This window comes from Varroa destructor, unplaced genomic scaffold (assembly GCF_002443255.2).
Source record: "Varroa destructor unplaced genomic scaffold, Vdes_3.0 BEIS01000004.1, whole genome shotgun sequence".
NCBI classification, from domain to species: Eukaryota; Metazoa; Arthropoda; class Arachnida; order Mesostigmata; family Varroidae; genus Varroa; species Varroa destructor.
In genome coordinates this window covers 31124609-31136655 of record NW_019211457.1, presented here as the reverse complement: position 1 = coordinate 31136655, position 12047 = coordinate 31124609, and the positions used below count along the sequence as shown (strand labels likewise).

The 12047-nt window shown below is 40.3% G+C and overlaps 2 protein-coding genes across 6 annotated transcripts; one reads left to right on the top strand and one right to left on the bottom strand.

Moving 5' to 3' along the window:
• Window positions 1–55: 55 nt before the first annotated feature.
• Galk (N-acetylgalactosamine kinase) lies at window positions 56–7657 on the bottom strand. 5 transcript variants are annotated; one of them, XM_022802594.2, is made up of 8 exons: window positions 7341–7654; window positions 3416–3525; window positions 3187–3275; window positions 2655–2911; window positions 2055–2325; window positions 1358–1641; window positions 964–1122; window positions 56–673 (listed from the first exon to the last, which is right to left on the bottom strand). In XM_022802594.2, exons 3-8 carry the CDS (start codon window positions 3235–3237, stop codon window positions 520–522), a joined length of 1176 nt encoding a protein of 391 aa, XP_022658329.1. In that variant the 5' UTR covers window positions 3238–3275; window positions 3416–3525; window positions 7341–7654; the 3' UTR covers window positions 56–519. The 5 variants fall into 5 exon arrangements, with proteins under 5 accessions (XP_022658329.1, XP_022658327.1, XP_022658328.1 ...); XM_022802592.2 differs by lacking the exon at window positions 7341–7654 and adding an exon at window positions 7133–7323; XM_022802593.2 differs by lacking the exon at window positions 7341–7654 and adding an exon at window positions 6808–7266.
• Window positions 7658–8692: 1035 nt separating this feature from the next.
• On the top strand, window positions 8693–11040 carry sll (adenosine 3'-phospho 5'-phosphosulfate transporter 1). The gene has a single exon (XM_022804757.2). The coding sequence runs from the start codon at window positions 9305–9307 to the stop codon at window positions 10640–10642; it is 1338 nt and encodes a 445-aa protein (XP_022660492.1). The 5' UTR covers window positions 8693–9304; the 3' UTR covers window positions 10643–11040.
• Window positions 11041–12047: the final 1007 nt, after the last annotated feature.

The window sequence follows — 12047 nt, the reverse complement described above, 5'->3', positions numbered from 1 at the left end:
ATCTTTCTTTCAATAATAACATTCAAGTATTCACTACGTTATTAAATATAAAAAATTTTCGGTGGAGATGCACATGCAACCCCGTTCCAAGTTATGCGATTTATTATATAAAGATCCGCACACTTCCGCGACGAATATGACCCCGTAATAAAAAAATTACGACGAGCCATGAAAACCTTGATCTTTTTGAATTTCTGTCTTTCTACAATACTTCCGTAATGCCGAGACCCATCGTCTGTATGTATAATACCGATATGGTTGTCAATTTTGATTGAAGCTACGATGGGTCTGTTGGGCAGTAATACTGAATATTTAGTTAACATTAATCTTTTATATTATTATTATACACTCCACGATGTGGTTATAACTTGTGCCGACTGCCGTATAGTAAACAAGTTTCTAAACCCTAGAAACATGTTATCAAGAATGGCTCAATTATGCTTGACATTAAAGGATAGCGCGAAGTCAGAATTACTTATGTAATTATGATATTTAAATAACATTCTGCGACAGCACTTTTTACGTAAAGATTCTGCCACAGGCCGCCGGAGTCGATACGAAAACATTTTCTTGGGTAGCCAGGCCTCGTGGCTTGTAGAAGTGTTTTTCAAGAGCAGCGACGATCAGTGGTACTTTCGATGCTGTCGCTAGAGTCACAGAACATCCCCCCCACCTGGAAAACAAATAAAGTATGATACTGGTAAAAGCAATACGACAAAGATACCTTCTTATAGTAATGATAATATCTCAAATCCAACCCTAATTAAGACTCACTTGCACGGTACAGAGGTCTCCATAAAAATATATTTAGGGGCTAGATACTAATCGGACTATGTTTTATTGAAGCTGTGCTCTAATTTACAGGCAAACTTGGCTAAAATTAGCAACTACGCAATAGTCAGATAGGCAAAACAGATAATTTCAGCTATTTAGTAACTAAATTCGGATAACCATTCTGCTTACCCCGCCCCGGTAAGCCTCGATCCGAGAGCTCCATTCTGAGAGCAGATTGCAACAAGCTTGTCGAGTAGAGGATGAGAGCACTCATAGAGGTCCCGACAGCTGGCATGACTTTGCGACATCAGCTCTCCCATACGGTTCACGTCACCAGCCTCGCAAACTCTGCAAATAGAAAATGTACAGTTTATAGTGCATTGCATGCCGACTGGGTGTGCAATCAACACATATGCATTGTCTTGTGCCGGGAATAGTAATTTCAGTTAGCGCACCGATTCACGTCTGCTGCTTGATTAAGGTACACGAACACGTTTTTATTTAATTTACTTTAAATTTCGTAGCGCAGCATAAACATTGGAACAGATTATCCGAAAATTCGTAAAAATTTTATACAACTTACTGTTTGAATTGATATACTCTGTGAGCTTCCTGATAGACGTGAAGAGCCCTGTTGTGAAGTTGAAAATTGGTAAGATTCATAGTTTTCTCTGACAATGCCCACAACTTAAACTCGTCCTTAGACATGCAGAATATGCTACAAAGTTCCTCCAGCGAATAGGGTTCAACATGAAGGATCTTCTGCACCAGCTCTGCACACTCCACCAGCGAAAGATTTAGGCATTTCTGGACATCGTATAACCGAACTCGCTTTTTCCATTCCTCACCACTCTCTTTTAAAATGAGCTAAAACACAACAAAAAAAAAAAAAGATAGTTAATGCATACATAAAATAGCAGATAAATGCTTGGCTAGAAACAGTACAGCGTCCACATAGGTGGACAGTTTAAACTTTTTTTTTTGTTTGTATTTGCGAGGCATGCCATTGTTTCAAAATCAGTCGCTTGTCCAGCTCGAATCAGCGATCAGTTCATATGAAAAATAGAAAATCGGGTGGAAAATGTTTACTTATAAATACATTGTAAAGCAATGGGTTAAACGAATCGTTTGTCTTATTTTCGTTTTAAACATGGAATAAATTTGAATAACGGCACATAAGTGCCCTCTTGGGACGGAAATTCAAACACTTTCTGATTGAACTATGATCACGAATGAGTCTCAAATGCAAAAGACTATTATGTAGAATGTAACGTTTTTACCTGAGCAGCTAATCTGCACTCGACCACTCGGGTATTATAATTCGAAGTGTTTCCCTTGTTGATCTCGACACGGCTATTGGCTACCACAAATACTGCAGTAGAGGGCAGTTGGACGGTTTGAGCTGTAAGCCTGGGCTCGAATTCGATGAGTTTTGCGGAGCCCTTTTCCGCTAGAAGGCAGATTGCTTGATCCATTCCTCCACCCTCGACCCCCACATAGCATTCACACTTCGCACATAATGATGCTAGCTCAGTGCGGGGAAGATCTTCTCTAATATAGCCGAAAAATGACCCGTTCCGAAAATTTCGTAATAGCAAAGGCGGATGGAAAAAACAATTTGGTTTGTTTAGAAAAGAACGCATCTCCTAACAATGAATGTCGACCACATTAAAATAGAATCTTTGGTAGAGAAAAGCTTAGTTTGCCTTGACCTAATCGCAGAGCAACATTCGCTTTAACCGGCACGCTCAATTAGATTAGCCAGCAAATTTTCATGTTTTTTTCAATTGGAGTATGCTATAGAAAAAAAAAATAAGGATAGGGGACTTGCGTACAAAAATCATTGATTAAAATAGTACAGTTAGCCCCAGCAGACTTACCCGATTGCGTTCATTGTTGCCAAGGCAGCGGAACAAACCAAAGCACTGCTAGAACTTAGTCCCGCCGCTGGCGGCACAGAACCTTGAATCAAGAAACGAACGCCAGGAAACGGGGTCTTAGGAAATCGTTCCTGGATTATCTTAACCCCGCACAGGAAATAGTCGAACCAGCAAGGCAAAGATGAATTGATAGTTATGTCATTTAAAGAGCAGCTAAAATCGGGGTACCTTGATTCCATATTTTTCAATTCGATAGTCTGAAAAACATAACCATCAATGATTATGCACCACATGCATGATACACTAGAGCAAAAAGGCTGTTTCCGTTTGTAAATATTTCCTTTATCAAAATAAGCTAGTTATATTTGAATGCAACAAAACAAGAAATTAGCGAGCTGATATATAACAGTAGAACAGTTACTCAAATTACGAATAATATTAACTAAATAAAATGGAAGATTTTTCCAAACCGACAAAAATTAACATTGAAAGAGATACAATTCCGTAAGGTTCAACTGGTCGTAGAACGTACATTCGAATCCGTTTTTTCCGCAGCCACGAGTATGTCCTGCTCGACAGCCATAGGGAAGACCCCATACCCGCAGTAATCTATGTGTTCGCCTAATGTTCAAGCGAAAGTTACAACAGACACCATGTGATTATGCAAGCTGCTTCTATTATATGAACTTAGAGTTAATGTTCTATGACTACTTTTTGCCTTCCCATTGAGCTGCCGTGACAGAAATTCAATAACTCCTCACCGATGATGTTGACTCGGCCTGGAGCGCGCACAACAAAGTCTGCCGGACCGCCGTACACCCGCTGAAACTCTTTGCGAAGGGTTTGAATACGCACGCTCTGTTTGTCGATACTGCAATTGGATAGAAAATCGGCCCTCATAGATAATCTCACGGTCAAAAAAAGTTCTAAAAAGTAAATCCATGTAACTTAGATTTTCTGTGTTGGACTAATCAACTTCCGGCTACCCTTAATCCTGCTGAGTTTAATTTAATGTAATCAATGAGCATAATAAAGACACAGATGTTCATGTGGTGGAAGCCGTTTTAGAGAGCAATGCGACCGATGTAAAAATTATCGAAAAGAGCTCGCAGAAGCGTCTTTGTGTGCCTAGACTCGATAGGGCGATACATGTTATGCAATCCGTACATAACTAACCCGCGCTCCTATAGCGTGATAAAACAGGATGGCACCTATTATACAATAATTACATGCATATATTTTTCTCAATACAATAATTACTCGATTGATTGCTCCTATCTCCGAGGAGCGATAACTAATACTACGTTAATTGTCGTCATTACCACCTGCTACTAACTTCTTATCAAGGTTATGTTAGCGGCATTTTAGCGCAGTAGGCCTAATGTCGGCAGCTGGGATCAGCGTCAGTTCACCTTCTGACTCAGTACGAAACGCCACCCACTTAATCGATTGCTCATTGATTCAATGTCAACTTGAGCGAAATTAGCCCGTGCCCAGAAACAGTGTCTGTGCCGTCAGATTCAGCGGTCCCTCAGGCACAGTAGGCTGAATTCGCTGGCGTGCCGTTCTATGCTGACCTCTTTTTCGATGCTATCCGAAGTTTCTTCACCGTAGATGCATCGCCGCACGTACAGAGTCACGCGCCTCTGACTGATTTGTAATGCCGCAACGGCAGTAAAGAACTTTAGACTTCGTTTCTGTTTTTCCTCGTCAAGGACTTAGGTACTCAGTGGTGCATTGCTAATCTACAGTCGATTCTTCCGCTTCGCACGGCGAACTGAGTATTTGCATCGACTACAGCGTTAGTTATTACCAGTGATGGAGTTTCTATGCTGGTGGAGCAACCTGGGAAGACTTCGATGAGGTAAGGAATATACGCATGATACGATAAATCATGCCGATAATGATGGTAGTTGTAAGTTACACTAATAACAAAATAAAGAGGATAACAATAAAAATAACAAACAGTAACAGATAAAGACGATCCAGTTTGTCAAAGATCTAAATAAGACAATTACTGGAAAGTGTTATAGGGTTTTAGAAAACTTAGAAAACGTTGTTCAGCTGTTTGTAACTGAGAACAATGAGTCGGAGGTTAATGCTAGAATTTGTTGGCCTCGTATTGGCTGAGATTTAGAGTCATTCAGCTAGGAAAATAATCAATGCTTTTCCACACCTTAGCATTACAAACAGTTGCCAATATTTTTATTTTATTAGTCCTTTTCCCATATTGTGAAAGTAACCGGAACTGTACACACATTTTAGACTTCACTTCAAATATCTACAATTTCAATTTTATTTCAATGTAAAATTTCCCTAAGTATTTTTTGAAGCTTTTTATTACGCTGAGGTTGTACCGTCTGACTGGCAGTCGTTGATCTTTATAACGGCTCGTTATATATATATATATAACGAAAATGTTAAGAAAGCTCGACGGACAAAGCTAACAATGATAAGGATGCACTTTTACGATGTAGTAGGTAATAGCATGAAAATAGAGTTAACGAAATAATCGTCATCTGCATTTTACTGTGGAACGGCAGTGAATGGGCGCGTCGGGCTTCAAGTGCCACTTTCCTTTGAAGCGACGCTGTGACCGGCTTACCTGGAGAGCCCGATAACCAATTTCCTGTTTCTGTAAATACATTTTATCGTATACTGGCATAACCAGTTCTCTTTGCTGTTTGATCGTTCCTTGTTGTGGCTTTTGTATCGTACGATAGTTTTGCCATATCGGCCATCTGTTCCTAAACTGTTCGAACGTCTAGTGGCTAGTTATGCTTCACTTGTTTTTGCTAGAGTGTTTCCGTGATGCATTTTAAAAATTACCAGTTAATGATAAAGACTCCCCTCGCTCATCAACCGCGCTCAGAACAACCGCCCTACGCCCTACGACAACAATGAATAGCGTTGTTGACAGTTCAGTATTCCAGATGTTACACGTGCCGTAGGATATGTGACCATCTTGCGGTTAGTCTATTTACAGAACGTTGTCTTGTTCATGTGCGATGATACGTCTACCCCATATCAGCACGCAGAGCTCTGATATTTGCTTTTGTATTATTAGATGGCCTTAAACAAAGCTACCCGAACACTCGTCATTCGCGTCCGAAATCACTGTTGCTTCTCCACTACTACTAATGACTCGCGAGGACCATCGCCGTTTCCGTCGCTGATCAGCCACCGAATTGACAAAGCCTAATTTATTTCATTGTACATACGTATTATTAAGCAGAAGTTTCACCTCTCTTGCTGCAATAATCAGACGTTGGATGTATCATATCGAAGCAACACGAGGCTTATTAAATTTAGCACCGTCAACGACCTTGAAGAACTGGCAATGTCAAGGTTAGCCTTGACCGTTTTTAAATTTAGTCGGAGTTACTTTTACGATGTTTTGTCATACGTATTTTCGACTATCTGTCGACAAGTTACAATATCTCGAATTGATGATAATAATAATAAACAACCACCTAAACCTGCGAGAATTTTGCCCATGTTCTACCGTCCTCAACAATGAGCTAGCGCAATTTACCCTTTATTAATAATGAAAAACAAACAATTATACCCAATGAACAATTATAAACTATATATAAAGTACAATAATATCCATAATACGTGCTACTTAGAATTGTATAAATAAATACGCATTAACTGATTAATAATTAATACGCATTAATTAAATACGCACGGACTGTTCACCCCAGCTGACGGCGTTCAGAGATATTAATCTATCGGCAATGTAAAATTTCAATGCTTCTGAGAGTACCGTAACAGATCCTCTGATTATACAAGTACTACCGTTTGACGTTAATTTATGCGTCACCTCTTACCGGCATATAGATTTTGCATATAGAAGCGCATGAGCGTTAACTTCAGTTTCGTTATGTAACGCACTGCTTAAAAAATCGTATACAATAGTATGTGCTTCATAACGAGTAAAGGCGTGTACACCTTTGCCGTGGCTTTACTTTTTTCGATTCAAACAGTCAATCAGTTGTCTTTTAGCAGGCACTAAAAATCCATGTACCGAAGTCTGAACATCAAGCATAATCCATCTGTTCAACTATAAGAATACAACGCCGCAAAAACCGAAAAAAAAAACCTATAACTACCCCGATAATTTTTATGTCGAAAGTCATCAGGTACCAACCTCATGTTGTTGTGATGAGAAAACTCCACACGATTTGTCTTTCTCTAGTCGTAGGAAAACACAATTCTACTGTAAAGCGCTTGCCTTCTGAGTGAACAGAGTTTTATGAACTTGAACACTCCTCGTTGAATTGTCACTCAAAACTGATTCAGTGGATTAGTTGATTGTAAACATATACGGGAATCTAGCGTCAAACGAGTATGGCCAAAAAAGGCGGCGATGCCGTCTCGATTGTGAAAGCTGTGATTACACCCATAGAATGGCTCTAAGGTGGAGAATAGAGAGATTTCGTTTAATAACATGCTAGAATATATCGAACGTATACCACTTTTTGCTGAACGTTTTCCAAACAGCCTCTAGCGACCGCTGTTGCCATAGCACTGACGGCATCGAGGGAGAGACAATCCTTCAAAGCCGGCCACTGCAGTGCGATGTTCGTTTGTAAAAGATACGTCTTAGGTAAGCATTCGATTCTGCCAAGAGTAATTTACGGATGTTGGAAGGTGAGCATGTCCGTGCGCAAGGCTGCCTACCTTTCTGTATTGGGTCCTCTCCAGCGGTACGCCGTATTCGTGCCAATGCCTACAGGAAAGACATTCAAGAGCACCGCTTAAGGCGGCACTAGCCAAATGGTGTTGCAACCACAACGACAAAAACAAAAACGGCAGCACATGTCAGAAGGGCGGCCGCTCCGCTCTCGCGCTCCCAGTAGAGGCGGGAATCTGGTTCTTTTTAGATGGTAGGACCCTGTCGCATCCTATGCCGTATGCTTTCTTGGTGCAAATCGAACTCACTGTGAGTGCGCGAAAAATGACTCTATCCATATGACTAACAATATGTATGATAGATTGCAACAAGCCGGATAATAGACAGCAAATAGGTGCTAGCTTGAGCGTGATAAGCACTAATCTTTAGTCGACATGCTGCCTCTACTCGATCAGGAGCCTAATCCTTTATAATCGGGTGCTAGATTTATGGAAACATAATAATTTCTGTTTATAGTAAAACGGCATTACATTGACACGCTTGGAATATTTTGCTTACTTGAAACCACATCTTAGATATGATTTGGAAAACCTAATTGCTTTTACCAGTACAATAAAACTTCTCAAAAAGGGCTTTTAATTGTTTTTTAAATTTAACGCAGGAGAAATTCAAACACTTTTTCTATCGTGTCCGGAAAAATAGTACAGTAATACATCCCAATAAGATTTAATTATTACTATTTATTATTGCATAATATTAAAAATTAACACGTTCATTTTCCGTAGTTCAACTGTGATCGCACTAAATAATTATTAATATTTTATAGCACAAAGGGGTGATCTGGGAGCAGATGATCTGATTTGAAATGCTCCTGAGTTTCCCTGTTGTTAACTCCAAACGTATACCCATATGACTAGAGTAAAGTCGTAAAGTATTAGCTTGTAATTTTGGCAAAACCTAGAGCAGTTTCATTGGATGTACTCTTAGGTTGGATGAGGACCTTATCGCGAGGCCAGTTACATTCAGTACGGAAGACCAATGAATCAGATTAATTTCTTAAAACCTAAACAATTTAGACTACAAGTATTAGCTAACGGTAAACTAATCCAACGGTTTGACTGTAATAAAGAATTAGATATTCTCTTTATGATATTTCGCAGTAACTTTAAGCTCTGATATTGGGTCGAACTATAATACACACACCAAGGCAGACAACCAAAATACCGTGTTGCATTACATGAAAAGGCTTTGTGAAATACATTTGTGTAGGATACTACGTAAAGTATTTTGAGCCATTCTAGGAAGCTAGTGGCTGGAAGTTCAAGAAAGTTCTTGAACGAGAAGTATTTTTCATACATTTTTATACCCCCCCCCCCCCCCCGCCAAACAACAATCGCTTGAAAAGCTTTACACTTAGTTGGCAGCGAATCGCCAGTTCCGTACACCCGTAGGTTTTTGCTCTCTCCATTTCTCTTTCTCTCTTGACGTGTTTCGTCATCAAAACAAATATGGCGTCGCCCACGGAGCAACCAAATGTTCGCCAGTAGTTAGCCAATAACAGCTATTCTTGTAGAGTTTCTCCGTGTCCACGGTGGCATAGCAGTTATCTTGTGTACGGGCTGGAGCTTGCTGGCGAGTGAACTGCGAGCGCGTTTTACAAGAACCGTTTCTGCGTGCTGTGCCTGCGAGGCAAGAAAGAGGTAATTGTTACTCCCGACTAATTAGAGCAATAAAGAGGCGTCAGGATAGAATATCTATATATCTATCTGCAGAATAAGCATGTAATAGTAATATAGGCGAGGGACGAGGCGGCCCGTTCTTCATTGTTAGTCTGAGCAGCGTACATGAACGCTGCAGGATGAATGTCTGCTAGGGTCCATGATGCCTCTGTAAGGGTTTCCACTCGACACTGTAGACAGCGACAGAAACAAATACGGAAGAACGCCCGTAATCGCTCATATGTTTTCAACTTTAAGGGAGAATCCATCAGCTCAAGCTACCCTCCGAGCATATGAGCGATATGGAGCCATCAATGGAGAATTTTTGGTTGTTAAGACTTGTGTTCAATGTAATAGGTTATGCCACTGTAGCATTACCCATGTTTCTTCTCGTATGGTATATCAAGAAGAATAAGTTATGCCAAAGTGAGAAAAACCGCAGGAACTGGCTGGTGAGACTTTCCCGACTTTTGGTGTACGGTAAACTCGACTACGAGCGTGTCTCATTGGAACTCCGCGGTTCGGCCGAGCAGCCAACGGAGAAGCAACGCACTTTTATAGGTAAAGCTTTCGTCCTGAGTTTTTGCTTCATCGGACTGCAGGTGTCGTACCTGACATGGGGCGTACTTCAGGAAAAAATCATGACCCAAAAATACTATTCGAACGCGTCGGAGACTGGTCAGTCGTTTAACAACTCACAATTTCTCGTGTTCGTTAATCGAGTTTTAGCATTCGTATTAGCTGCCGTCTATCTTGTTGTCGCTCCAAAGCAACCCCCGCACACGGCACCCCTTTATAAGTACTTCTACTGCTCGTTTTCCAACGTCCTCTCATCGTGGTTCCAATACGAGGCGCTTAAATTCGTCTCTTTCCCTACCCAAGTCCTTGCCAAAGCTTCGAAAATCATTCCCGTTATGCTGATGGGTAAAGTTGTGTCGCGGAAGAGCTACCAAAATTACGAATACGTTGTCGCGGTAATGATCTCGCTTGGCATGAGCATGTTTCTGCTATCGAGGCCCGTCAACTCAAACAAGCCCCGGGTCGAATCAACTTCATTTTCCGGAGCGATCATACTTGCCACGTACATGCTTACTGATTCATTCACATCGAACTGGCAGGGCGAACTATTCAACAAGTACAAGATGTCCTTCATTCAGATGATGTGTGGAGTTAACCTCTATTCTACGTTATTAACGTTTGTGTCACTTCTGCAGCAGGGCGCACTCATGACGTCACTGCGGTTCGCATCGACGCACTACATGTTTGCCTACGACTGTATTGTGCTATCGATTTGTTCGGCTACCGGACAGTTGTTTGTGTTCTATACAATTTCACAATTTGGTCCAGTTTCTTTTGTTATTATGATGACAATCCGGCAGGCAGTTGCAATCCCTCTATCGTGCTTGATCTATCGGCACAGTATCGATGCGCTCGGCATAACCGGCATGGTCATCATTTTTACTGCCATTTTCTTCAAGATCTGGTACGGTCAACGGCGGAAACGGAAGCCAGCAAGTGTTCGATTTGGAACAGGAGGATCTCCGACGAAACCAGCTACGCGTAATGGACAGTACGAACATCCTGATCAGGAACGACTAGTGGCACAACAACGAGAGGAGGAAACTGTCTAGAAAAAAAAAAAAATATCTGATGTATTGTAGACTCGTTCAATTGTAGGATGTGACTGCTCTATAGGACTCACACTCGTACTAAGATCAACGGATAAACTTTTTATAAGCGATATCGTTAGAAGGAATCTGCTCGTACGTAGAAAACGTAGACACATTAAGTGATGATAAAAAGAAATTTACTTGAGACAGACCTTGATGCAATTTAACTCTAATGTATTCGTTGTTGTTTTGTAATACTGCATGAATAATGAGATCAAATCTTATTACTTTGCCCATATTCTTTATTATTTTGTGTCTCTCTTGTCGACTTTGGTAGCGGTATAATATCTAACTGGATTTCCTTGGGTTACATAGTCATGTATTGAAAAATATATGAATGGTGACAGATCGATAACGAACCTCGTGATTTTATTAGCAGCGAGATTAAAACCGTCTATCATTCTAGGCCGTGATCTACGCTTTAGAAAAACTGCTGTATATTTTTGGATTTATATAATCGGTACTGAGAAGACAGTTCGTAGTTTATGACAAAAAACAACTTTCATAGATAGGATTTAACTGGACGCATGTTTTTTAAACATATCCAAACACCAAAATAATGCATTTACGGATATTTGAACGTATGCCTCGATTCATGCTTTGTTTTTCAGTTTTTTAAATGTAGTATAATATTTTTTTTATTAAAGTGACACTACTTACGTGGTCGCAATGCTGGCTGCTAGAGGTAGCCGTTAACATGGACGTTTCTACAAGACAGATTGATTACAAGTCTCCCAATTCCAATATATATCCAACCATATATCCATATTGAGAATCTGATAGTTATGGGACAAGCTTCACACGTACAAAGTGAGCCCTACTTAGATAACTAAAGTGTGCTCTGTCAGACGTTCATAAGACAGTGGCACGGAAGAACTCGTCTGTATAATAAATAGCGAACGATCCAACGATCAATACGATAAATATTGGTACTGTAAATAAGACGTGCTACCTAAAAAGGGACTAGCCTCAGTGGCCTCAGCTAGAAATTCTCAGTAGAGAATAAAATATTGTGGGACACAGATAGAGTAAACTGAGCTCATGTTAGGCCTTTTATACGTAGATCAGTAATTCAGTGATTGATTTGCTTGAACAAACGTTTCGTTTGACCACTCGGTGAGAAAGAATTAGACAAAATATTTTTTTCGTGCCATTCGTTTTGCAGCGCAAAATGGCCCATACATTTTTGTATAACAAAGCCTGTTTACATCAAAAACTAGATACAATATATTAACATTTCTGCAATAAGCTAAATGGAAAACGGCGCAAGTATACTAGTTTACTGATACTAGAAAGTATTCCTGTCTCTTGTCTTGCAGCATAATGTACAACCTCTGTGTTCGTATAGAAGGCTATTATATACACA

Coding starts and splice junctions, on each gene's coding strand:
- Galk (XM_022802592.2), bottom strand. CDS start 7,197: ATGCCGTCAGTGCTATGGCAACAGCGGTCGCTAGAGGCTGTTTGGAAA. Junction 1,642..2,054: donor AGTGCAGATTAGCTGCTCAG/GTAAAAACGTTA, acceptor GTTGTGTTTTAG/CTCATTTTAAAAGAGAGTGG. Junction 674..963: donor TCGAGGCTTACCGGGGCGGG/GTAAGCAGAATG, acceptor TTTGTTTTCCAG/GTGGGGGGGATGTTCTGTGA.
- sll (XM_022804757.2), top strand. CDS start 9,305: ATGAGCGATATGGAGCCATCAATGGAGAATTTTTGGTTGTTAAGACTT.